Source organism: Danio rerio, chromosome 10, assembly GCF_052040795.2.
Source record: "Danio rerio strain M-AB ecotype USA chromosome 10, GRCz13ab, whole genome shotgun sequence".
Lineage (NCBI taxonomy): Eukaryota > Metazoa > Chordata > Actinopteri > Cypriniformes > Danionidae > Danio > Danio rerio.
In genome coordinates this window covers 33,032,061-33,057,791 of record NC_141030.1, presented here as the reverse complement: position 1 = coordinate 33,057,791, position 25,731 = coordinate 33,032,061, and the positions used below count along the sequence as shown (strand labels likewise).

The window sequence follows — 25,731 nt, the reverse complement described above, 5'->3', positions numbered from 1 at the left end:
TAAAATCCTTTAGTGTGAACTAGGCATTAGCAACTTGACTAGTGTATTCGTTTGGGTGAGGAACAGTAACTAAGCAGTGTGAGCTTACACTGATAGGTCAATTGCAATCAATCTGAAAAATTGAAGGGGACACCAAACTGTCAGTGGGCATCGTCTATCGGATGAGACGTTAAACAGAGTTCCTACCTCTGTGGTCTTTAAAAATCCCATGGCACTTCTCATAAAAGAGAATCACCCCCATCCACCAAATTGGCTTGATCACTGTCTCTCTTAACTACAACACTTTAAAAATTACTCTTTAAACTTGAAAAATGTAACCAAAGATTGTGTCTGTCCATATTCAATTCAAAGTGGATATAAACAACCCAGCATTTTTATAGTGAACAGGGGTATCATGCAAGACTGTTTGATTACCTGAGGCACAGAGCAGTTGTAAACGCTTACAGACAGCACATCTGCTGCTTAACCATGTGCACACATGTAACATCTGATTGAGCCACAAGAGTGTGTGAATGTACGAGTAGGATGAGGTGCTGCAAATTACCTCAGGTGTTGAGGAACAAAAGAGGGAGTCACCACTTTCATTCAGAAAAAAAAAATTGTGAAAGCTCTCGTTACGACCTCCACCCTGCTGTCTGGACTTCCACGAATCTAGTCTTTCTGTATTATCCCAGCTATATTTGGATTTGTCTTTGTGCCTGCCTATAATTGGCTCTGCCCTCTTTTCAAAAAAAAAAAAAACACAAAAACCACAGATGTCTCAGAGTCCTTGGTTTGGTCTTGAGTAGATTTGGGTCACTAATAACACAGATCGACTAGAGCCTTGTGATAATACAGAGCATGTCTGAATTTAAATTGACACAAGGTCAGCATTCTTACGCACCCTGGGATGAAATCGGTTTGCTTTGCAATACCTTTTGGTATTTCTGTATGCCTTCTTGCTCTATGTTTCATTGGAATAGAAGCAAATGTTTTCCTATTGCTGTGTAAATGCTGAGAGCATCCAAGCTGGTGGAGTTAGACAGTAGTGGCAATTACTGGAGATCAACACGCCCCCAAGATGAGAGCTGCACTGGTGAACAGGCAAAATTAGGCTCCACACACAAACACAGTTCAATCTTTGAGCCAAAACACCCACTAATGGTAGAGACAAAATGCAGGCAAATGCCAATACTAGACTCATGTGAAATCCCAGTTCCAAAGCTAACTTTCTAAAATACTCAAAATAAAAAAAACATATTATTAGAAAACCAATGGCATTACATACTTTTATTGTAATATTGATATATGCTTTCTATAGTATGTTTCTGCTATAAAGAGTACTTGAACATTCTCAGTGTATCTTTATTTATGATTTATTGAAATGTGTTTGAGTAAAATTACATTTTACTAAAATTACATTTTGTTTTGTTCTACCAAGTACTGACAACATTTAATTTTACATAAAAAAAATAAAATAAAACTTGTCATTTAGAGCATAACATTGTCATTTGTTAAAATACCAAAAATATGCCATGTTTACAGACCAGTTTAGATTAATGTTTTAGACAACTCAATAACAATGTTCTGACTTCAGAAGGGTTAAGAAACAACATTTGGTAGAATAAACCTCTATTGGGGCTGGGCGGAAAGACCAAAATATTACTTTACAGGATGAGAAAGTTTATTTCATTGTGACAATATCTTTCACAAAATAGTTTTTTTTATAGTGTAGGTAAAGTAAGTGGTAACTAGGCATGGGACGATAACTGCTTTCAAGGTATACCGTGGTTTGGAAAAGTCAATGTTTTAAAACCTCCAATATTTTCTGCTATACCCTTCCTAAGGTATGTGTAAGATTTTTTATTCACCGTTTTAATTTTTTAAGACAACAGTATCTTCAGCAGAAAATATATCCAAAGATGCTTTTTATAAATTGTAAATAAGTCTATGTTTTTAAAATTAATAAATTCAATTATTTATATTAATTAATTAGCTGGACAAGTTTACTGTTCTAAAATATTTAAATGCTTCTCAAAATAAAACATATTGTGTTCAAAGGGGAATTCTTTTTTTACCCAAACATTTAAAATGAATATATTTTACAGCTGTAATCACAATACCGTGAAACCATGAAAGCGTGACATTTTTATCCAAGGTTATCATACCGTCAGAATTTTAAACCAGCTCATGCCTAGTGGTAACACTTTGTTTTGATGGTCTATTTGAGTATTAGTAGACTGTGAGCTTCATATCTGTTGATACTGCTCCTTCAACAGACATTTAACTGACTATAAGAATCTTTACGTACATATCAACTTACACTAACCCTTACCCCAACCCCAACCTAACAGTCTACTTGCAATCTAATGAGAATTAGTGGACATGTAGATGCAATGTAACTTAAGTTCAACAAATGGGCCACTAAAATAAAGTGTGACCAAGGCAGTAATTCCAGAGAATGTACAGCCGGATGGGAGCCGGATTGAAACACACCATTTATCCACATCACATTAATAGTTGCCTATATGCAACAAACAAAACATAATTTAATTTTAACAATATTTTATCACACTGTTATACACTGTTTCTTTTCAATGGGTTAAAGTTAAAAAAAAAAAAAATCACAAATTCTCTCACTTTTTTGCTATCCAGGAGCCATGTGCACCAACTGACAGGTAAAATTTGCTCCTCTTGCTTTCAAGGTCAAAGCCAATTCCATTGCCAAAGCATTTCAGACAAGTATATAAAAATAGCCTACTTAATATATTAACATCATCAAATGAATAAAATAAGCAAAAGAGAAATAAATGACCGAAAAGAGAATAAAAACAGACAATATCGCTAAAAAATATCATAATTACAAGATTAAAACTTGTAAATTATTTTAATAAGGCAAATGCTTTGATTAACCACTAATAATGTACATTTTCAGCCAGTTTAGACCAGTCATTTCGTCTTCTCCGAGTATATAGTAAAATGTTTCTGAGTCATTTAGATTAGAGAATATATTATTTTTACTTTTTCTTCTCGGTCTCACGGCTGTGCGCGCTGTCAGACACATACAAGCTTTAGAAAGCGAAAGCAAAAGTTAACTCCTAGACATTTTAGGATATTTAGAAACCTGGGCCCGACAAACTTTTTAGGTCCCAAAAAGGCACATATCTGTGAGTGTGCAAAGCTATAGCAGTGTCTGTGGAAGTGCTGACAGGTCTCGTGCACAGAACAAAACAAGAGAAAATTTTCCACTACTTAATCGATCAGGAATGTTTAGTTATATTGGACGGGTACAAAAGAAAAAGTGTTAAAGAATGATTATAATAGTAAACAAATAAGAATTTCACAAAATGTCCAAAAAATAAATTCCCCGCCCAAGCAAAGTTTATGTAAGAGAAGCACTGGTCTATATTATTACACTGCACTTCTACACAGCTCGTGCAAACCCCCAAGAAATCCATCTAACCTGGTTAAAAAAAATCCCTTTAAACTGCAAAACTCTGGAAAAATGTTCAGTCCAATGATCCAGTAAGTGAATACATTTCAACAATCAGCCCAAAACAACACTAAAATAATAACAAAAAACAGGCTGATTGCATCAGAGATAGCAGAGAGAGAGCAGTGACTCGTAGCCAGTTTTCAGTGATTTATTAATTCCACTCTGTTTCACTTTAACACATGATCTCTGTCATATTCCATTAGTTTCATGCATTTCACTGAGTGAAATACAAAGATTACAGACTGAATGTAATGTCGAAATAACCGATTATATGCAAACTACACTTCTCAGCTGGATACTGCTAACCAGCATGATGGATGAGGACTGTAATCAAGGTAAAGAATGAACGAATGAATGAATGCTTATATAATGTGGTTTTAAATTTGATTTTAAGCCAACTTTCACTGCAAAGATCATTTTATTTGTATAAAAGTCTAAATTAATGCAAAAATGCCAGATGTTCAATTGTTGTCTCAGGTGTCTTTAAAAAGGCAGATGTTTAAATGAGGTGAAAGCATATCTTACTTATAAAGGCCTTTTCTGTTATATTTAAAGTCCCAATGGAGCGTGGAGTTCCCTTGCCACTCAGTGTAGAGGTAATTAAGAAAGCGCTTTCTAAGAGAGGACAAGTCTCACATGAATACCGCTGTCACTGATCAGCTCTGCTGCATAGATAACTTCAATACCTGCGTTAAATACTGCAACAAGCTCTCTCTCTCTCTCATTTATTTCTCAACAAATTACCCTGAATGCACTAAATGACTGAATGAGGGAGTCCAGGTGGACTTTTCAAAATAATGAGACAGTCAAACGTGTGGGAAGGTTTGGGGACAGCATAAAATGGATTTGCAGTGTCAAATTTTCAAATATGACATATTTCATATTGCAAAAACTAATTTACATAATGTTCGGTAGGAATTTTAATATTATTTGACAATCATGAATGCAATATGATATTGTTTGACAATTTTTACTTTTCCCACCTTTTTTCATTCATTCATTCATTCATTTTCTTGTCGGATTAGTCCCTTTATTAATCTGGGGTCGCCACAGCAGAATGAACTGCCAACTTATCCAGCAAGTTTTTACGCATCGAATGCCCTTCCAGCCACAACCAATCTCTGGGAAACATCCACACACACACACACAGACACACACACACACACACACACACACTACAGACAGTTTAGCCTACCCATTTCACCTGTACCGCATGTCTATGGACTGTGGGGGAAACCCACGCGAAAGAACATGCAAACTCCACACAGAAATCCCAACTGAGCCAAGGTTTGAACCAGCGACCCAGCGACCTTCTTACTGTGAGGCAACAGCACTACCTACTGCGCCACTGCCTCGCACCTTTTTTCAGATAAATATAAAAAATATCATATAGATGAAAAAATGTTTTTGATATTAAAATTAAATTAGATTTTACATTAGAATAAAAAAATATTCAAATAAAATATACAAATAATATAACAATACATAAACATTATTAAAATAAAATTAACCTAAAAAAAACAAAAAAAAGTAGTAATTCAGTGCTAAAATAATACTGTTTTAAGAAAAACTGACAGGAAATATGGAAATTAAACAGTAAAACAAACAATAAATAAGTATAGAAAATAAAAACACTCAAGCACTCAAAAAATGCGCTCTATATTTTGATTCTGATTATTGACTGAAGTGTCATGTAGAACCCTTCTCAAAACTCTAATCAATGTAGCACTTGTCAACAGTCTGAGGTCCCCCTTCAAATGGACATAAATTATCCGGAGGAAAAACCTCTTTGGCTGAATTAGTCATGCATACCAACATGTCAACAATGCCATATGACTATCTGCATCTGTCAGAAAACTGAGCAGAATGTGGGAAGAGAGAGAGATTGTGTGTGTGTGTGTGTGTGTGTGTTTAGGGTTTCTCACCTCTGTATTGGCGCATCCTACAGCAGGCTCTTTTACTGTCAGCTCCATCCGGCTGTCCTCTTTCAACTGAGGACAAGAAAAAAAAAAAAAACACTTTATAACGTGCACAGTTGAAGACAAAATGATTTTTCTTCTGGAGAAAGTGGGAAAGTGGACAATGAATATTCAATATTATCAGCCCCTTTATTTACTTTTCAAATATCTACAGAACAAATCCCTGATGTCCAATAACTAATGTCTAAAACTAGCTATTAGCTAATGAACCAAATTAAGCTTGACCCTTCGCTAAGCCACACCCAAAAACTGCCACCCACCAATCGTGGCTTAGCAATGTCCACCTTTCGAGCGAGGGAAACAAGCCAAAGCGTTGTGCATATGTATTGTGCAAATCTAAAACCCGGTCTCCTTAAAGTTTGGACTGGGTGGTGTAACTTTTTCCTCTTTCAAAACCTAAAACCCAAGGGGAGGAATGCCAGCGTGAATCAAGCTCTGTGTGGGGTGCTAAAGGAGCAGAGTTTTGTTTTGTTTCGATATTCCGGACATATTCAGTGCTAGACGGCAATAATTCACAGCTCTTACAGTAAAAAGATCTAAACTGTTTTTCCTACAAAAATACAAAGCAGGTTATGTTTCCCAGCTGTCTTTTTCTCTTTTTTTTTACTCGATACTGCTCTGTTTAAGCCTTCGTCATAGTAGTCATACAATAGCAGTCATATTTCCATCTGTTTTAAGCTACGAATATTTGAAATTACATATCAACAGAAAAAAACCGTGATGTGATCCCAATATGAGCACTTGCGATCAATATACTTCACCCGCAGCTGTTTTTCAGTCATTTATAAGCCTCGTGTCCATGTCAGAGCTACAATTCACCAATGTGTTCGTCAGTCTTTTGGAGATTTAGCCATTGGTGAGGATGTTTTACTGGGTTAGTGTCAGCTTTTTCTGCTTTTTATTTGGTGTCGAATTAATATTAGCTGGAAGGGAAAATCTATTTGCTCACTTTTGCTATTTATACTTTGATTTGCATTTCAATTTATTTATTTATTCAACTTAACTGCAAATTAGAATAGAAACTGGATAAATCGTACACAAACATACTGACAGTTATTTGTACTGTACATTGTTATGGGTAAATGATGCTAATATTCGGCATAAATCTTGTTGGTTAAAGCTATATTTCATTGCACATCAATAATCTTTCAGGCTTTTTGAATAAAAAAAAAAAGAGAAGTCACGGTTTAATTAGTTATTAACAGATTTTTTTACAATTTCACCTCTCGTGCTGTGCATGAACTAAGCTGTTGAATGGTCAGTGTATGAGGCGTCTAGGCCATCCTAGCCTTAATTTCATCAAGTTATTTTCTAATCGGTTGCCTATTATGTCTTGAATATACCCCTGTAATGCATACTGCAGTTCTTTCTTTGTCTGGCTTTCTCGGATTTCTCACTAGTTTGCCAAAACTGACTAATTATATCCCTGGGAATGTCTGACATCGGCACATTGTAATAGACGTGCCAGGCACGAAAGCTTGACAGGCGTAGCAACGGTAACTAAGGAGGACGGGGCTTTGTGAAGGGTCAATTGCACTTAAAACTGAACACTAGTATCTTCCAAAACACCAAGCAAAATATTATGTTCTCTCATTATGGCAGTGATTCTCAATTCTGATATGTGGGCACCCCGCCCTGCACATTTTGTATGTCTTTTGTAGGTTTGCTTTGGGTGTGCGCAGCATGATTTCGGCTGGTGAAGCGCACTTTATTTTTTGAGACTCCAGCGAACAGTTTGGGCAGCACCGCTCCGAGTTGATCTAAGTTGAAAATAAATCACTTTGAAGATATTTTGTCTAAAACAGGTATGCCTGTACAGATGTCTTTATAATGACCAATAATTCTTGACTAGAAATTGCAACAACGGTGAAAAGAGAAAAAAGTTTGGAAAAACCTAAAAGATGAGTTTGTTAAAGCCAAAAGAGGCCATAGCAAAAGTGGAGACCCAGGTGGTTTTGATACACAAAGACAGAAATATGTTTATTTCCCCATTCATTTAGATTTTTAAAACTATTTAATAGTTGCAAAACACAACAGTGATACAACTTTACTCTGTATTACATCAAAAATAACAGCATATAGTCTTTTGGTTTTACAGGAACTTTACATTGTTTAAGGAATTCTGGGTATGGGAAAAGCAATCCATGTTCATCAAGTAATTGCCTGACTGTAAATATTTCATTGTCATACCATGATTGAATTAATATAGATTTCCTTTTGTACAAGAGATCTTTATTATTCCACAGAACATACCGATAAGGTTTAAAATTATGTTTATAGACCAACTGCCAAGCCAGAAGTTCCTGCTTATGAAAACTTGACAATTTAATTGTGATTTTATCAATGGAAAAGTTACATTTTAAAAGAAAATGTATGCCACCCACAGAGTAAAATATAAAATTCGGAAAGATATGACACAAAGCTTCTTTATTTTTAATGTATTCAATTATCCATTTAATCTTAAATACCTCATTGAGATCTGTAAAATTTAGCACTTCAAGGCACCCAAAGTCTTTGCTGTTATTTAAACAATATCAGTTAAGTAAGTAAGCTGTTGATTTTGATGAGCTGATCTTCAGAGTAATAGCATGATATTAAGTGTGATGCACTGGCTGAAAAAGTCGCATAATATGAGCATATTGACTTTTAAATGCCTAATAAGGATCTCTTCAAATTTAAACATCCTCAAGTCGTGATTCCAGTGTTTCAGTCTCAGAAGACATAGAGCTCACACAGAGCTTCCCCCTAGTGGCTGAATGCAAAAAAATGCAGCTTAAACTTGCATAAATGCATATGGTACAATAATACACATCAACTTGATAAAATACTACAGAAAAAAATAAATAAATAAAACTCACAGCAATAGATGGTGACATTATATGCTTATTTTAAACAAGTTATGCAGTAATTGAAAACAGAACACGCTTTCTGCTATGCATTTTTTTATGCAACCTGAGCAACAAGAATCTCATCTGAGGCTCTTTTCAGTCCAACATAAGCTCACTTTCTCAGAAAATTGCAGTCATTAATCACATAGACTCTAGTACGCGTGTACCATTTTATCGGGAGGTGTTTGATTGGCATGTTTTATGCTTTTGTGAGCGCTGATGTGTCAGCAGTCCTGAAAAGCACTGCTGAATTCTCCAGCAGGACAAAGAAAGCTGACTGCCTGGAGTCCGTGGAGCCATTTGTATTCTTCACATATCTACAACTTCATTTATTCCATTTAATTATGCTGTCAGAGGCCTTTCTGCTTTACGTCAGCTCATCTCATGATGGACAAGAACTCAAACAGACAGTAAGCATGCTTTTACAGCCAGAGACAAAAAGATTAATATTAAATTAATAGTGGCATTAAGATTAAATGGAAATCTGAATTTTAATCCGCGGAAGATAAATGTCTCTTGTACTGATCTCAACAATCTGGCTTTTTACAGTGTTCTTAACCCTGGATTATCGTTTTAATTGTGTGCTTCATATTCATGGAAACGCTGTACCTAATATTTAGGCAGTAAACAAGCAGCGATTGGGCGAAAAGCTGTCAAATGTCAGCAAATGAATACACTTGATTAATTATTAACCACAGAGCATAATGAACAATATGAAACAAGTTAGCCATTGATTCGGCTTATCCAGGATTTATAATGACCCAGGGTTAACTAATTCATTTTGAAAAGCCCTAACATGTCATCAGTAGGACTGTCATTCTATTATTATTCTGCTTTTTGTAATTCTGTTTAATTATTATTATGGTACGGGGCGAAGCAGTGGCACAGTAGATAGTGCTGTCGCCTCACAGCAAGAAGGTCGCTGGTTCGAGCCTCGGCTCAGCTGGCATTTCTATGTGGAGTTTGCATGTTCTCCCTGTGTTCAGGTGGTTTTCCTCCAGGTGTTCCGGTTTCCCCCACAGTCCAAAGACATGCGTTACAGGTGAATTGGGTAGGCTAAATTGTTTAATTGTAAATCGTTTCCCAGAGATGGGTTGTGGCTGGAAGAGCATCCGCTGCGTGAAAACTAGCTGGATAAGTTGGCAGTTCACAGCGCTGTGGTGACCCCAGATTAAAAATGAAGGGACTAAGCCGACAAGAAAATGAATGAATGAATAAACAGTGGTATATTGTAAAATTTGACTACAATGATGCTTTTTGTTTCCTGAAAAGGGATTTAAATAAATTGACCGACCATTTCTTGCAGCTCTATACATTTCTATATTAGGGATGTAACAATTCCAATAGGCTGGCTGCAGATTTGCACTTGCACGTTCAGGCTTGCACTCTCATACTTAGGCAATCGTGCTTCCTCTGTAAGTGACTTCATTTACAATTGCCACATGTGGCCACTTACATAAAAGTCCTTCAGTAATTTAACTTAAGAGTGTCCCTGAGGGGCGAAAAATCTCTTGGTAAGGGATTTCATTAAGATCGTTGCAACAAACTTCTAATCGGTCACCCTTACCTAAGTGCCTATTTTCTAAGCGTAGTTTCTGGCAACATACTGCGACAGGTGATGCAGTTGGTATAGTTACGTAAACAGATCGTAACGAACCACGAATGCTCGCCTTAAAACAGCTCTGCAGTAATGTTACACATCATCTGTGCCACTTTCTTTCCATTGCACGAGTTAAAACATTCCCTTAGCGAGTCGATCTTGACAGTTGAAGTCAATTTTTTTTTCTTTTTTAAATATTTCCCGTATTTTTTTCTTATTTTTTAAATATTTCCCATATGATGTTTGACAGAGCAAGGAATTTTTCAGTGTGTCTGATAATATTTTTTTTCTTCTGAAGAAAATCTTATTTGTTTTATTACGACTAGAATATCAGCAGTTTTAATAATTTTTTTTAAACACCATTTTAAGGACTAAATTATTACCCCTTTTAAGCTATATATTTTTCCAATAGACCACAGAACAAACCATCATTATACAATGACTTGCCTAATTACCCTTACCTGCCTAGTTAACCTAATTAACTTTGTTAAGCCTTTAAATGTCACTTTAAGTTGTATAGAAGTGTCTTGAAAAAAATATTAAGTCAAATATTATTTACTGTCATCATGACAGATAAAATAAATAAGTTATTAGAAGAGAGTTATTAAAACTATTATGATTGAAAATGTGTTGGGAAAATCTTCTCTCCATCAAACAGAAATTGGGGAAAAAAAATAAACGGAGGCATAATAATTCAGGGGGGCTAATAATTCTGACTTCAACTGTATATTAGTTTATATATTAAATGGTTTTATTAAATCATTTATCTACAGTCTTGTGAGTCTTTAATCTAGAAATTTTTATTTGGGTGGGAATGCTTGCATTCTAAGTCTCATTTGTTCAAGGGAGCTGATTAGGTCCCTAAAATGTTTTAAGAGGAATGGCTACTAAAGACTAAGGGGAAATACTTAATGGCAGCATTGAATTTCTTAAGTTGATCTTTTTTTTCTCTCACCTTGCAAACTAATTTTTACTAAGGCTACTCTGTCTTAACCTTAAACTGAGGGATTTTTTGCTTAAGGACTTTCATTCAACCGAGCCCTGCACTCTCCGGCCACATCACTTGCATCAATATCAGCATACTTGTTTGCAATCATCCTGGGAGCTGCTGAATAAAGAATAGTTTCACAAGTCATTGAAGAATCATTGCTGTAAGTCCATAATGTGTATCCGTTAGTTGTAATACTACAACTCTTTGAACTGTTAAAGTGCTCTTATTATTTTGAGAGTTTTCAGTGTGAATGCAATACTTACACTATTTATACTACAATATGGTGTAGAATAGTGCATAAGTATATGTAATTTGGGATGCCTCTACTGTGCAGATATTTTTTCAGACAGAAAAAGAAAGCTGTGCTGTTACAGAACCAGGTAATAACGAACCAGTATTCGTTTATTTTTACACTTTTCTTTTCAAATTAGTTTATGCACTAATGCATATATTATGCATATTTTAATAATTTGCTTATTATTATTGAATTTTTTTAATGTTGAAGAGTTTCTCTTCTTAAGTGTATCACACTTATATGTTTACATAATTAATTATACAAGTAATATTATTTATTCACCTTCATAATCATCTTCAACTCCTGTCTCTATCCTACTATATAATTAATAATTTTATAATCAGTATTTTATGCTAGTGCCCGGTCCCCTGGAGCAGGAGTTTTAGGAAAGTTTAAGAAAAGCTTTTCTCTCCACACCTGCCATCTCAGTCTCCAATGAAAGAGTTGTTTCATCAGAAGGAGACATTGTTAATTGTAAAAGACCTCAGCTTATGCCAGAAAACAGAAAAGACAAGCTGATATTTCTTTTTACAAATCTAAAATCCTAGCACAGACAACAAGTTTTAGTCCGTTTATATTAAGGTGTCTTCTTTAGTTTATTCTTTTTTTTTTTTTTGGAGTTTTTTAAAATAGCAATTTAGTTATGGCAGAAGATATATTATATTTTGCAAAAAAAAAAAAAAATTATATTGTTATATATATATATATATATATATATATATATATATATATATATATATATATATATATATATATATATATATATATATATTGTGGAGCATTTAAGAAAAAAAATGAAAGGGCTCTTGTTTAAAATAATTTTGTTAAAAAAATTATGATTGTATTTTAAATTGTGAGATTAGTATCATCAAGTGAATCGTTACATCCCTAATATTTATATATAATTTTATTTTTATTTATTTATTTATTTATTAATAAATTAATTAATTAATTTATTTATTTATTATTATTAATTTTATTTATTTTTATTTATTTATTTTTTTTGTTCAGCATAACAAATAATTTTACAGGTCTAAAACAACACAAAAGGTAAGTTAAATGGAAACCAAATTCTCATTTTTAGGTAAACGGTCCCTTTCATTATTATTACTATTATTATTATTATTATTATTATTATTATTATTGTTGTTGTTGTTATTTATTATTATTATTATCATCATCAAAATTGTAATTATTTTTATAATTATTACTAATAATTATTTTAATTTACCATTTCATTCAGCAATAAAGTAAACAGCTCTTCATAAACTGCAACGCAATTGTTTTATAGCAAAACTAAGCAACAATAGACAAAATATGTCTTAATTTTAACAGAATAACTTCTGATTTGTTTAACTATTTTATAAAATATCATATATCACATTTGCAAAAACAGATCTTTACTTGTATGACATCATGAAACAAATATTGCACCAATATCTTAATTTTTGGGATGTTCTGCATTATATAGACCACATCACACAGTGTGTTATTAATCAACAATCAGCTGTTTGAAATGTAAGAGGACTAACACGTGGTCACTTTTTTATAACTAATTTATTTTTTTTTTAAATCCAGACAAGTATTTAGATTTATCAAGATTGGGGAAAATAAATCAATATGAACTTTAATGTTTCTTTTTAAAAATTTCCAAGAACAAATTTGAAACGTTCATATTTTCGCTTTACTGTATGTTAACAACTGCAACTTTGTCTCAAAAACAGCAAAGCAAAATAAAAAGGCAGAGGCTTGTTTGATGAGAGACTGCAGTTTTTGTCCACTGTCTCTATGCTGAGAAAAATACCTCCCCCAAGAGGACTGTCCTCCCTTCAACTGGCCTACACAAGGAATCGACTTCAAAAAGATAAAAAAATAAATAAATAAACAACAACAAAAATATATGTTTTTAGCTCTGCCAGAACACAGACTGTTTTGACATGGCATGGCAGAGTACTCTGTGGCAGCATGGGACATGGCCTCTATTACAATGCAGCAAGCGGTTTCTGAGAAACACTGCTGATATTTGAAATTGACACCCAAACAAACACAACCCTCCCCAGATAGGTCTGTCCAACAAACTGATGAATATGAAGAAATGACAGATTTCCGCTATGGAAAGCTTCATATTCTAGAGAGCATCTGACTGGACAAGAACAAGAAATGACAAGCTGAGGTGCAGAGTGATGTCAAGAAAATCATTGCTCACATGTCATTGTTTCTGAGATACTAGCTTATAGATTACTGTAAAGCGACAGTTCACCCAAAAAAGATGTAAGTGAGTGACTTTTTTTTTTTTTTGCTTCAGTAGATCATAAAAGAAGATTTTTAGCTGAATTTGTGGTCACTGGTGATTGATTTAGTGAATGGTTACAAGCATTTAGACTAAAATTTAACACATGCAAACAAGGCCAAATCAAAAGCCATGGCTCCTGATAACACACCGTGGTCTTGTGAGGCAAAACGATCAGTAAGTGTAAGAAATGGAACTTTATTTGCAATATTATTAGCCAAAATCCACAACCTGCTCAAACCATTATTGGCGCATTTGCAAATGTAGTCCTCTTGTAGTACGGTAGCTTTTGATGAGGAAAGCACAAGGGCAAATCATTTATTCCTTCTTTTTTTTTCGCCTAGTTCCTTTATTCATCAGGGGTGGCCAAAGCACAAGGGCAAATCATTTATTCATCCTTTTTTTTTTTCGGCCTAGTTTCTTTATTTATCAGGGGTGGCCAAAGTGGAATGAACCGCCAATTTATCCAGTGGCAGGTGCCCTTCCAGCTGCTACAGTACTGGGAAACATCCATACACACTCATTCACACACATATACAGCTTATTTGGTTTATTCAATTTACATATCCCGTTTAAGCACACTGTCACATTTTCAAATTATTCTGTAAAATAGTTGGTGAACTAAATGTCTTTTAAAAAAGTTGATACCATGTCTTTTTTATTGCTGCATTGCTTTAAGAAAATAATATATGACTGTTGTTGATCTGTAAAATTTATTTACATTTATCAGTAACTAAATCTCAGTAATTTTGAGACCAACCAAACTGTGACATAGCAGAGTGGTTCACACAACAGCAGTCTCGCATGTAGTCCTGCTGACATTTTTATTGATGCTGTCTACTGTTTTGTGTCAGGATACGTTTTCAGAACTGCATGAATGCTAAAGTTCATTCATTTGTTAATCTTTTCTTTAGATTAGTTCCTTATTTATCAGGGGTGGTTACAGCGGAATGAACCGCCAACTATTCCAGCATATGTTGTACACAGCATATGCCCTTCCAGCCGCAACCCAATATTAGGAAACAACCATACATTCACACACATTCATACACTACCTGACAAAAGTCTTGTTTATTATGCAAGTTTTAGGAACAACACATAATAAATTGACTTCTAGTTGATCATTTGGGATCAGATATGGCTGACATGAAAGGCCAGGGCCTCAAGATTGCATGTCTTGATTTTTAATTATTTAATTAGGACAGTAAGGTCTGACCTTGCTTAGTCTAAAGTCTTGTTACTTAACAGAAATAATGTACAGTATAGAATGTAAAGTCATGGAGAAGACAAAAAGCTCCCATGAGCTTGAAGGACTGCATCCATACATGTCTGCAATGACTCAAATATCTTAATAAAGTCATCTGGAATGGCAAAGAACACATTCTTGCAGGACTCCCAGAGTTCATGATGATAATTTGGATTGATCTTCAACCCCTCCTCCATCTTACCTCAGACATGCTCAATAAATGTCATATCTGGTAAATGGGCTGGCCAATCCTGGAGCACCTTCACAGGGCTCGAAATTAACTTTTCTACTTACTAACATCAAATATTTAGGAGCACCAAAAAAGATTTAGGAGCACCTACCAAAAATGAATGAGCAAAGATGCAAATTGTATTTGAAGGGATTTATTGCATCTTAAAACAACATCAATTAGGACTAACAAAAACAAGAAACAGATGACGAAAATGACAATAATAGTAACATTCATTCATTTGTCAGCTTAGTCCCTTTATTAATCTGGGATCGCCACAGTGGAACGAACCCCCAACTTATCCAGCACATTTTTACGCAGCGATTGCCGTTCCAGCCCTTCCCATCTCAGCGAAACATCCACAAGCACTCATACACTACGGACAATTTGACCTACCCAATTCACCTGTAGCGCATGTCTCTGGACTGAGTGGGAAACCGGAGCACCCGTAGGAAACCCATGCGAACGCAGGAAGAACATGCAAACTCCACACAGAAACGCCAACTGAGCAGAGGATCGAACCAGCGACCCAGTGACCTTCTTGCTGTGAGGCAACAGCCCTACCTACTGCGCCACTGCTTCGCCCCAATAATACTAACAATGAATTACATTTCTCATTATCATATACAGCGAGTTATCTGCTGTAAAAAGTCTGTTTCTTTATGAAAAATAAAATTATGGTTTGCATCAAACAAAAATAAAGCATTGTAGTAAGAAATATTTATTTTGTACTGCTGTTTGTTTACATACATGTCAATTTAATAAATAATTTTACTGCTACAAAACAAACTAAAGATTATAATAAATCATTAAATTTGAAGCTGAAAGCTGCAAAACAGTCATTAGTAACTAAATAGAAATATAATATACATCTCAAGAAAGAATAGACAAAAGAAAGTAAGAAAAGTCTCACTTCTATCACTCTGTAAAAGTTTTGGTTTCAGTTTGTGTCGGTTTAAATGTTTAGTCTGCTCCCTCCCTGTCATCTAACAGCCGAACACTTTGAGTGATTGACAGCTAATATGAACCAATATAGTGGCAGAGAAAAGCGATTCAGCACGTTTTTAGAAAATAGATCAAAACAGGTCGCACTACAACCATTATATGCAGTCGCACAAATATTATGAGGATTAGTTATTAGCATAGATTAATTTTCGGGTGCATAATTTCGAGCCCTGCTTGATCTTCTTAGTTTTCAGGAACTTTGATGTGGAGGCTGAAGTATGAGGCGTGCTATCCTGAAGTGCTATCCTGAACCTCGCCTATGGTTTGTAATGTAATGGGCTGTTTAAATGTCTTGATACCTCGTGCTGTTGATGTTGCTATCCACTCTGCAGATCTCTTGCATGCCCTCATAATAAATGTAACCTAAAACCATGATTTTTCATTCACCAATCTTGACTGATTGCTCTGAGAATCTTGGGTCATTGCGGGTTCCAATAAGCCTTCTGCAGTATTTATGATGATTAAGATGCAGTTCAACAGATAATTCATTGGAAAAACTTACCTTCTGCCACTTTTCCAAATGATCAACTAGAAGTCATTATGTTTTGCTCGTACAACTGGGATGGACGACAAGACTTTTGTCAGGTAGTGTACACTACAGTCAGTTTAGTTCAGCCAATTCACCTATAGTGCAAGTCTTTGCACTGTGGGGAAAACCGGAGCACCCGGAGGAAATCCACGCCAATAGAGGGGAGAACATGCAAACTCCACACAGAAATGCCAACTGACCCAGCCGAGACTTCACTCAATGCTAAAGTTAGACCATTGTATTTCATATTTTGAAGTGATACAATTTAAGAAAATAGCTGCTCATTCGATTTATGTAGACTTTTATTTTCATAATTGAAGTGTAGTAGTAGTCCAAATATATATATATATATATATATATATATATATATATATATATATATATATATATATATATATATATATATATATATATATATATATATATATACACTAAAACATTGATTATTCTTATACTAAAAAATGTAAAAATAAATAAATGTTTTATAGAAATGGAATGGCTAAAAAAAAAATTTTTTTTAAAATTGCTTTAAAAGAAAAAAAAACTCTTACATTGAGTTTTTTTCTCCCTGCAGTACTGAAAACTGACTACAAAAGCAAGCATTTTGCCCAGTTGATGTCTCACCTCTGGCGGTGTGGAGGCTGGCTGCGGACCCTCTGTGGGTGATGTTGAGTTGGTGGCAGTGTGTTCCCACTGCTCAGCCATGTGATTCACCTCTACCAGCTTCTGCTCACAGCTCTTCTGAGAGTTCAGCAGGGTCACTTCATAAAACTCCTGAATATCTACACAGAGAGAGCGAGAGAGAGAGAGAGAGAGAGAGGAACATAATGTCTTTTTAATACCTACTCGAACTCACTTGTAGTTTCCACACCAGCCTTTGTCTAAATGGGCTTTTGGATTAAAAACAAACATAATCTCTAGCTGGCAGCATATCAAATTAAACGGAGGCAATTTATTAGATTGAATCCCTGGCATCTAAATGAATCCAGCGCAGTATGAAAAAATGAGATTGATAGAGAGCAGGCAAACACATGCTTGTATCTCAAAAAAAGCTGGAGATTTGAGCGCCAGCCATGGTACAGATTAATTTGTGTTTCTGGCTCAAAACGTGTGATTAGACAAATTTCTAGTTAGCTTAGTCAAACAGATTCCAAGTCAAATTATGAAGGGGGAAATATGTTGAGGTTTCCAGTAATTTCCATACATGTGCAACAATTATTCTAAATAGTTGTTTACATAACTATAAGATGTGTAGAAACATTTTAACATTAGTTATGGCATCCAAGACCAAGAACTTTCCACAGGTTTGTGTACTTCTTTACAATCATATGTTGTGTGTACTAACCTACATTGCTGTATTTTGTTCTGTGGCAAATACCTGCACAAATACATTTTTCTGACTTTATTTTTTTAATATTACTCATTTAGATGTTTGTATAACAATAGATTTGTTGAATCCGTTGAGAAAACAAATCTAGGACTAGAACAAAAAAGTACTTTTAAGTAAGTTTTATTTATTGCAGGAGTTCAAGAGGCAATGTTCAGAATGAGGAGATCTAATATATGATATGAGAATACGTGTATGAAATGATACATGACTTTCGTAAACAGACAATCAGGCCGAGTGAGTTTGTTTCAAATGACCTTCATCAACCCCATCTCATCCATGCTTCTCAAACTTCACTGGCTTATAGCAGCCATGTTTTTCAAGATGTCATCACAGACAATCACACCACCTTGAATAAACACACTGAATGCCAAAATGGAAGTCAGTTGGCAGTTTTGGTGCTGTAATTAACCACAGAGTGAGCCCATTTGTTGACTAAGAACAGTTAAATTATCCCTAATATGTTAAAAGCCACCTGTCATGCAAAATCAACCTTTGTAAGCTGTTTAGACAGACGTGTGTGTAGTACAGTGTGTGAACAGCCATATTAAAGTGGTATAAAGACATCATCAAGTCCCTTTTTTGTTTCTAATGTTAAATCAGGATCTACGGAAACGCATTCTGGAGACACCAAACACTTATTTTACATCTTGTAAAAGGGGCAAAATTTTGGCGATCTACAACTTTACTATTTATGGTCGCTTTATTTTAAGGCACAATTCTTACTATTAATAAATCATTAACTATTAACATTAAATAATTTGCAGCTTATTAATAGTTATTAAGGTAGTAGTTCAGTTCAGGTATTACATTAGGTAGGATTGATTTTGCACTATTTTTTTTTTTTTTTTTGCACATAAGCCAATTGCACAAGGCACTTTTTGCATAATAAGCACAATAAAAAAAATAAAAATAAAAAAATAAAAATAAAAAAAAAACACTGTACATTGTTTACATCTGTTTCATTACTCAAATCAGGTTTACATATTGTTTACTTTCATAGATATTTATATACTTACATTTTATAATCATACTTCAGTCACCTCTGTGTATATATGTGTATTTATGTGTATGTTGTGTGTTTGACTTCACTGTGGACGGCAAAGTAAGAATCTCATTGTACAGGGAGACGTGTTTCCTTACTGTGCACATGACAATAAACAGTTGAATTGAATTGAAGATGTAGAATAAGATTATGCAGGATATGTCCTTTAAGTAAAAATTAACAGCCAATATCTTTATAGTAGGCATGTAATAAACCACTAGTTCATATTTAAATGTAAGTGTTACCAAATATTTCAATTACTTAATGTGTATAATACTAAAGTTAGAAAATCTTAAAATAATTTCAGACATTGAATAGGATTTCAGATATTAAGAAAATGTTTTTATTTATTGAATTTTTATTTTTTTTATTGTTGCTGCTACTACTATATACTAATATACACTCCCCAGCCACTTTATTAGGTAACATTAGGTTGTGACTTGCCTAATTAACCTAACTTACCTAGTTAACCTCTAACCTACCGTAGTTAATCCTTAAAATGCACTTTAAACTGACCACTGGGGTATTTGCAAAATGTGTTAAAGTAGTATTAAGACTAGCATGTTTAAAAATTGTTTGTGTGTGTTGTGGGGCAGGCGGCCGTGAGGTCACAATTTGGCATAAACAACACGTAAACATGGATCCATCCTGCCTTGAATCAATGGTTCATGCTGATGGAGAAGTAACAATGGTGTGAGGGATATTTTCTTGGCACAATGAGTCCCTAAGTACCAATTGAGCATCATTTAACCACCAAGGCTGAGCTGTTGACTATGTCCATGCATTTATGGCCACAGTGTACAGAGTGTATCTTCTGATGGCTACTTTCAGCAGGTTAAAGCTCCGTATCACAAAAGCTCAAATCCTCTAAAACTGATTTCAGAACATCTCACTAAACTCAAGTGGCCATCACAGCAAACAGATCTGGAGCATCCATGCTCTGCTATCCTACATTCATATTTTATACACTCACCGGCCACTTTATTAGGTACACCTGTCCAACTGCTCGTTAATGCAAATTTCTGACCAGCCAATTACATGTAAGCACCTCAAGCCATGTAGACATGGTCAAGACGATCTACTGCAGCTCAAATCAATAATCATAATGGGGAAGTAAGGTGATTTAAGAGGCTTTGAATGTGGCATGGTTGTTGGTGCCAGACAAGCTGGTCGGAGTATTTCAGAAACTGCTGATCTACTGGGAGTTTCACGCACAACCATCTCTAGAATTTACAGAGAATGGTCTGAAAAATATAAAATATTAAGTGTGCAGCAGTTCTGTGGGCGCAAATGCCTTGTTAATGCCAGAGAATGGCCAGACTGGTTCAAGATGATAGAAAGGCAACAGTAACTCAAATAAGCACTCGTTCAAATAATCAAACGCAAATAGCCACTCCTGTCAGCTAAGAACAGGAAATCAAGCCTATAATTTGCACAGGCTCACTAAAATTGGACAACAGAAGATTGGAAAAACGTTGCCTGGTCCGATGAGTCTCGATTTCTGCTGTAACGTTCGGATGGTAGGGTCAGAATTTGGCATCAATAACATGAAAGCATGAATCTATCCTGCCTTTAATCAACGGTTCAGGCTGGTGGTGATGGTGTAATTGAGTGGGGGATGTTTTCTTAGCACACTTTGGGCCCATTAGTACCAATTGATCATCATGTCAACGCCCCAGCTGAGTATTGTTGCTGACCCTGTCCATCCCTTTATGACCACAGTGTACCCATTTTCTGATGGCTACTTCCAGCAGAATAATGTGCCATGTCATGAAGCGCAAATAGTCTCAGACTGGTTTCTTGAACATGACAATGAGTTCACTGTACTCAAATGGCCTCCACAGTCACCAGATCTCAATCCAAGAGAGCACCTTTGGGATGTAGTGGAATGGGAGATTCGCATCATGGATGTGCAGCCGACAAATCAGCAGCAACTGCATGATGCCATCATGTCAATATGGACCAAAATCTCTGAGGAATATGTCCAGGTCCTTGTTGAATCTATGCCATGAAGGATTAAGGCAGTTCTGAAGGCAAAAGGGGGTCTAATCAGGTACTAGTGAGGTGTACCTAATAAAGTGGCCGGTGAGTGTATACAGTGCTTTATACCACATTTTCAATGAAGACACAAAATTGATCATAATAAGTGATCCTCAATAAGGTCGGAGACGTTGCAAACTGTATTGTGGGTTAACCATCTTCCCGTGTGCCTCAAGAGCTGCTAACAGAGACGTCAGAGACAGACAAATAATAAAACTAGAGCACAATCACACTGCAGAGACCATCTGGAGAGCTCTGCTCTTTGATTCCGAACGACACAGATTTAAAAGCAACAGTTATGTTAAGCCACAATGCATGGTGGGTAAAAGTCAGCAGCTCTGCTGTGAATCCAGCCACCATATGCTGTAGTAAATGCTAAAGATCCTGCCTTGGAATGAACTAAGCTTATGCTTTGAGAGAGGAGATAAAAAGAAAAGAACATTCTGTGTTTGAAATGCCCATATGGATTGTGCGGATGAAATGTACCCAGCACTAGATGACATTTCATTAAAATAGAAAAAAACATTTATCTTCATAAAAAAATTATAATAAAAAATATCTCATGCACAAGTGCTAGAATGTAACATTTTGTGGGACGCAGAAGGCAGGTGGGGAGGGTGCTTAACATACCATAGTAAATACATATATATGGGATCTATTATAAACTATAATAGAATAGAACTATAGACTAGTATAAATACTAGATTGCAATAGTTTAACAGTAGCGACTGGCTGTTGATACCCTGTTTCCACTGAGTGGTATGGTTCAGTACACTTTTATTAACGTTATTGATTTAAAGAGATACATCACTATCTCATGGACAAGCAGGAGAATGAAAACAAAGAAAATGCCATTTTTAAATACTCAGCCGAGAAAATAAAACGTAATAATATATACATCATAACGAGCCATGATTGACCACAGCTTAAACGAAACTTGTTGCATCTTGTTGAACAGCCACAGAGCCAAGAAGAAGAGCAGAATCTACCCTGTGTCCTGTAGTTGTTTGCAAGGCTGTCTAAAGCGTGAGCCTACTGACACAACACATTATTCCAATTTCTGAGTAAAAAACAATGCCATAAAATTAGAATAGTTAAAGATTATGCTAAAAGTGGAGAAAAATATCTTGCTTTCTGTAAATGTTACTATAAGATCTGACAGGGATTATATAATGAAAATATTGCAAACCTGCACTGAAAAAAGTGTTGCATGCAGAACTGTTGCAAACAATTTATATGTGTTAAATTTAAACAAAGTTTAATAATGTTTAACTTAATTTGCCTTTTGTTTAAATTCAACACAAATAAATTGTTTACAACCACTTAACGTAAAAAAAATAATAATAATAAATCCAAGAAAACATCTCTGAATAATTTTTCCAGTGTGCAAGTATGCAAACCTACAATAAAAAATGGTGACACGCTATACATAACGAAAAATTTCAAAACACTTGCAGTTTGGCATAATATTCATGAAACACTGAATATATGCAATTAAAAAGTGGTTGTCATTGTGCACGACTGATTAAGTGAAGTGCAAATTAAACAGAATCAATAATTAACTAGTTAAATGAAAATAAACAAACAGACAAGTATTTTGTTTGTAAGAATAAAAACAACCAATCAGCTCCCTGTACTTGACAACCAAAGACTGCATTGGTCAACAAAACCAGTGTGAGCCTTTGGCTTGCGGTAATGCATGTAAAGCTGCTCGGGAGACAATATAACATTGCCAAAGCAGTACAAAACAAGCATTTTTCACCTAACAAAAGAAGCATCCTTCAAACAGAAGCCTGCAGTCTATTCCATCTTAAAGAGAGAATGAATTCATTTACATGCGAATAAAGCCCAATATCAAGACTCCATTTGTTATTCCTCCTACAGATGCCTGCCTGGTCCAGCATTTCAGAAGGAAGTAAGTTTGAAAGTTGTCAATAACGCAGTTTATTCAAGCATTTGAGTTACTGCAAATCCAAAAAAACTGACTTTAAAATGATCTACTCATGTCTGCCTATGAAGTGCAAACAAAAATATATGTAAATCCAGCCTTTCAATAAGAAATGCATGAGAAACCGTGCATTCACAATCTCAAAAAATGATTAAACAGGAATATTAGTTTCAAACAAATTGTACACCAAGAAAAACACGATAACGTCAAAAATATTTCAAAGCAGCAGCAAAATTTTGAAAAAACTTACAGAGCGGCAAAAGTCCTCTGTTCTCCACTGACATGTTGGGCAAAGTGTCATCAGTGAAACAGCGAGAAGTATTGTGTGCGTGTGTGTGTGTAATGCCAGATGCCTGATCTAGCAGCATGTGAGCAGCCAGCTTAATCCTTGCACAGGCCTCCTGTTCCCTACAATTCAGACAATGACCTTACACCATCACAGACACACACACACACCCGCAGAGAGAATACAGCTGATCATTATTTCAGATGCTTTGTCTTCTGAGGTGTTTAAAGCTGTTTAGTGCACTCAAACATGCCCCTTGTTCACCTCTAAGAGCCTAACTGTGACAAAGTGTCTCTAATACACACGCATGCAAGAAGAGAGCAGGTGGCAAATAATGGTGTGTGTGTGTGTGTAGTCTGAACCGGGGCAGCTGGGAGAGTGTTTAAGACAGTTGAACTCGGGTCGCAGTGCTGAGAGTATGAGGACAGAACCCCTGTAATCATTAGCATTTAAAAAGGTCTCTAAAACCACCATCAGCATCTGATTAAAGTATTACAAATACAATCTGATGAGTGTAATGCTCTTGAAAAAAAAAAAAAAATGCTATTCAGGGTTCAACTCCAAGGATTTTTTCTACTGGCTTGATCAGGCCAGTGGTTCAGATTTGTACTTACCCTGCCAAAATTATTAGCTATTTCTTAGCCACATATTTTAAACAATGTGTCTAAAATAACATCTGTGAATCTAGAATTTAAATATATTTAAAAGATTTTAATAAATGAATAATGAGCAAAACTCAATGTGACAAAAAGAGCAGTATGGAAAATGTGCAGATATTTTATTGCCATTGTAAATTATTTAACAAAAGGTGGCTGACTTGCCAAACTGATGACGAGCTGTGCAAAACATCACTTCATTTTTTGATGTTAATGTCTGCTTCAAAAAGAAGAAACAGAGGTTTCCTTTAAGCCTCATAATTTGATGTTGCCTTCTCTTCGATGTACTGGTTGTTTCCATAATATGAAAAAAATATTGTGCTCACAACATCCAATCAGACAAAAGGAACCAAAAAGCAACATGGTGTTTTTACGACATCAGAGAAGGTAGCATTTTAAAGGCTTAAAAGCACAAGCTGTTTCTTGATTCTAAACTTTTACGCAGTTGACAAATAGTTGAAGTAAAATTTAACTTTAGTGACAAGACAGCACTGAACTAATCTGGCCAGTAACAATCCTGTAATGTACTTTTTATTTTTTGTATTTTATTTATTTATCTTTTATGAAATTAATGCTGTTGTTTTGGACTACTGTTGATTAAAACCATTCATTTTCCTTCGACTAAGTTCATTATTTATCAGGGGTTGCCACAGCGGAATGAACCGCCTCACTGGCCCACAATTGGCCCTATTGTATGTATGTGAATGAGTGTTTATGTTTCCCAGCACTGGGTTGTAGCAGAAAGGGCATGCTCTGTGTAAACCATATGCTGGATAAGTTGGCGGTTTATTCTGCTGTTGTAACCCCTGATGAATAAAGGAACTAAGCCGAAAAGAGAATGAATGAATGAATGAATGAATGAATGAATGAATAAATACACACATACAGAGATTTGTAAGCCAAAATTAGTTACACCTAAAAAAAGCCTAATAAACTTCCATTCATACCAAACACAAATGAAGAAATTGTTTGTATATTTTTCTAAAGTTTAGGGGAAATAAAAAGGGTCATTAAGTCATCGTAAAAAGTGATCAATCAAGTGGTCTAATCCAATTCGAAGTTTAAGAGAAATAATAGCATGTGTAGCACAAGAAACCAACATGAGGGAGAGTAAATGGACACCAAATTTGGGGAGAAAATAGTCGGTAATATTGTTTTTGTCATGCTTTGCAATCAGAAATGTGATTGATCATCTAAAGTACATATGTGTAGGGCTGTAAAAGACAAATTCTTAAATATTGCACTTAATTTTAGTAGCATTCTTTTTAACAGCAATTAGGAGGGTTTATCGTTATCATGTAAGAGCCTTAAGAATGAGAGAAGCAGGAGGTAACGAGTGTGTCAAGTGTTCTTTCATTCTTTTTGTTTTCAGATTCAGGTTTACAGAGATACTAAGACAGTGCTGTATTAAACTAGAAATGAAATGAAAAGTTTAATATAAATGTCATTATTTAATGACATTTCAAAACATTATGATTTTATCGTCATTTGATCAATAAAAATAACTTCCTTAAGAAGCATGAATTAGTTTTCAAAAACATTAAAAAATTAACATTTGCCTTGTACAAGCAGTTAAGGTTGTTGGTGGTGGTTTAATGCTCTGCAGGAGATTTTCTGCAGCATGTAGCACGATGACATACTCAATCAGGTCCAATATGTAGTGAATGTGCATACACGAGCGGTTGTTGCTGGAAACGAGAATTAATTAAATTAATTATTAATTACATTGTGTGTTATTTACATCCACACCCAACCCTCACATTTATACATGTCTAGACCTAACCAGCCCTAAACCCAACCATCACAGTAACATGGGTGTTACAATGTCCACTACGAATTGGA

At 35.1% G+C, this 25,731-nt stretch overlaps 1 protein-coding gene across 1 annotated transcript in view; it reads right to left on the bottom strand.

Moving 5' to 3' along the window:
• dlg2 (discs, large homolog 2 (Drosophila)) overlaps window positions 1-23,243 on the bottom strand; it is a gene marked incomplete at its 5' end in the record, with an annotated part of 395,575 nt that extends 372,332 nt beyond the window's left edge. The window contains 3 exon segments of the mRNA NM_001443107.1: window positions 5,401-5,466; window positions 17,152-17,309; window positions 23,198-23,243. Of these exon segments, the coding sequence (NP_001430036.1) occupies window positions 5,401-5,466; window positions 17,152-17,232 (147 nt within the window).
• Between the last annotated feature and the right edge of the window lie 2,488 nt (window positions 23,244-25,731).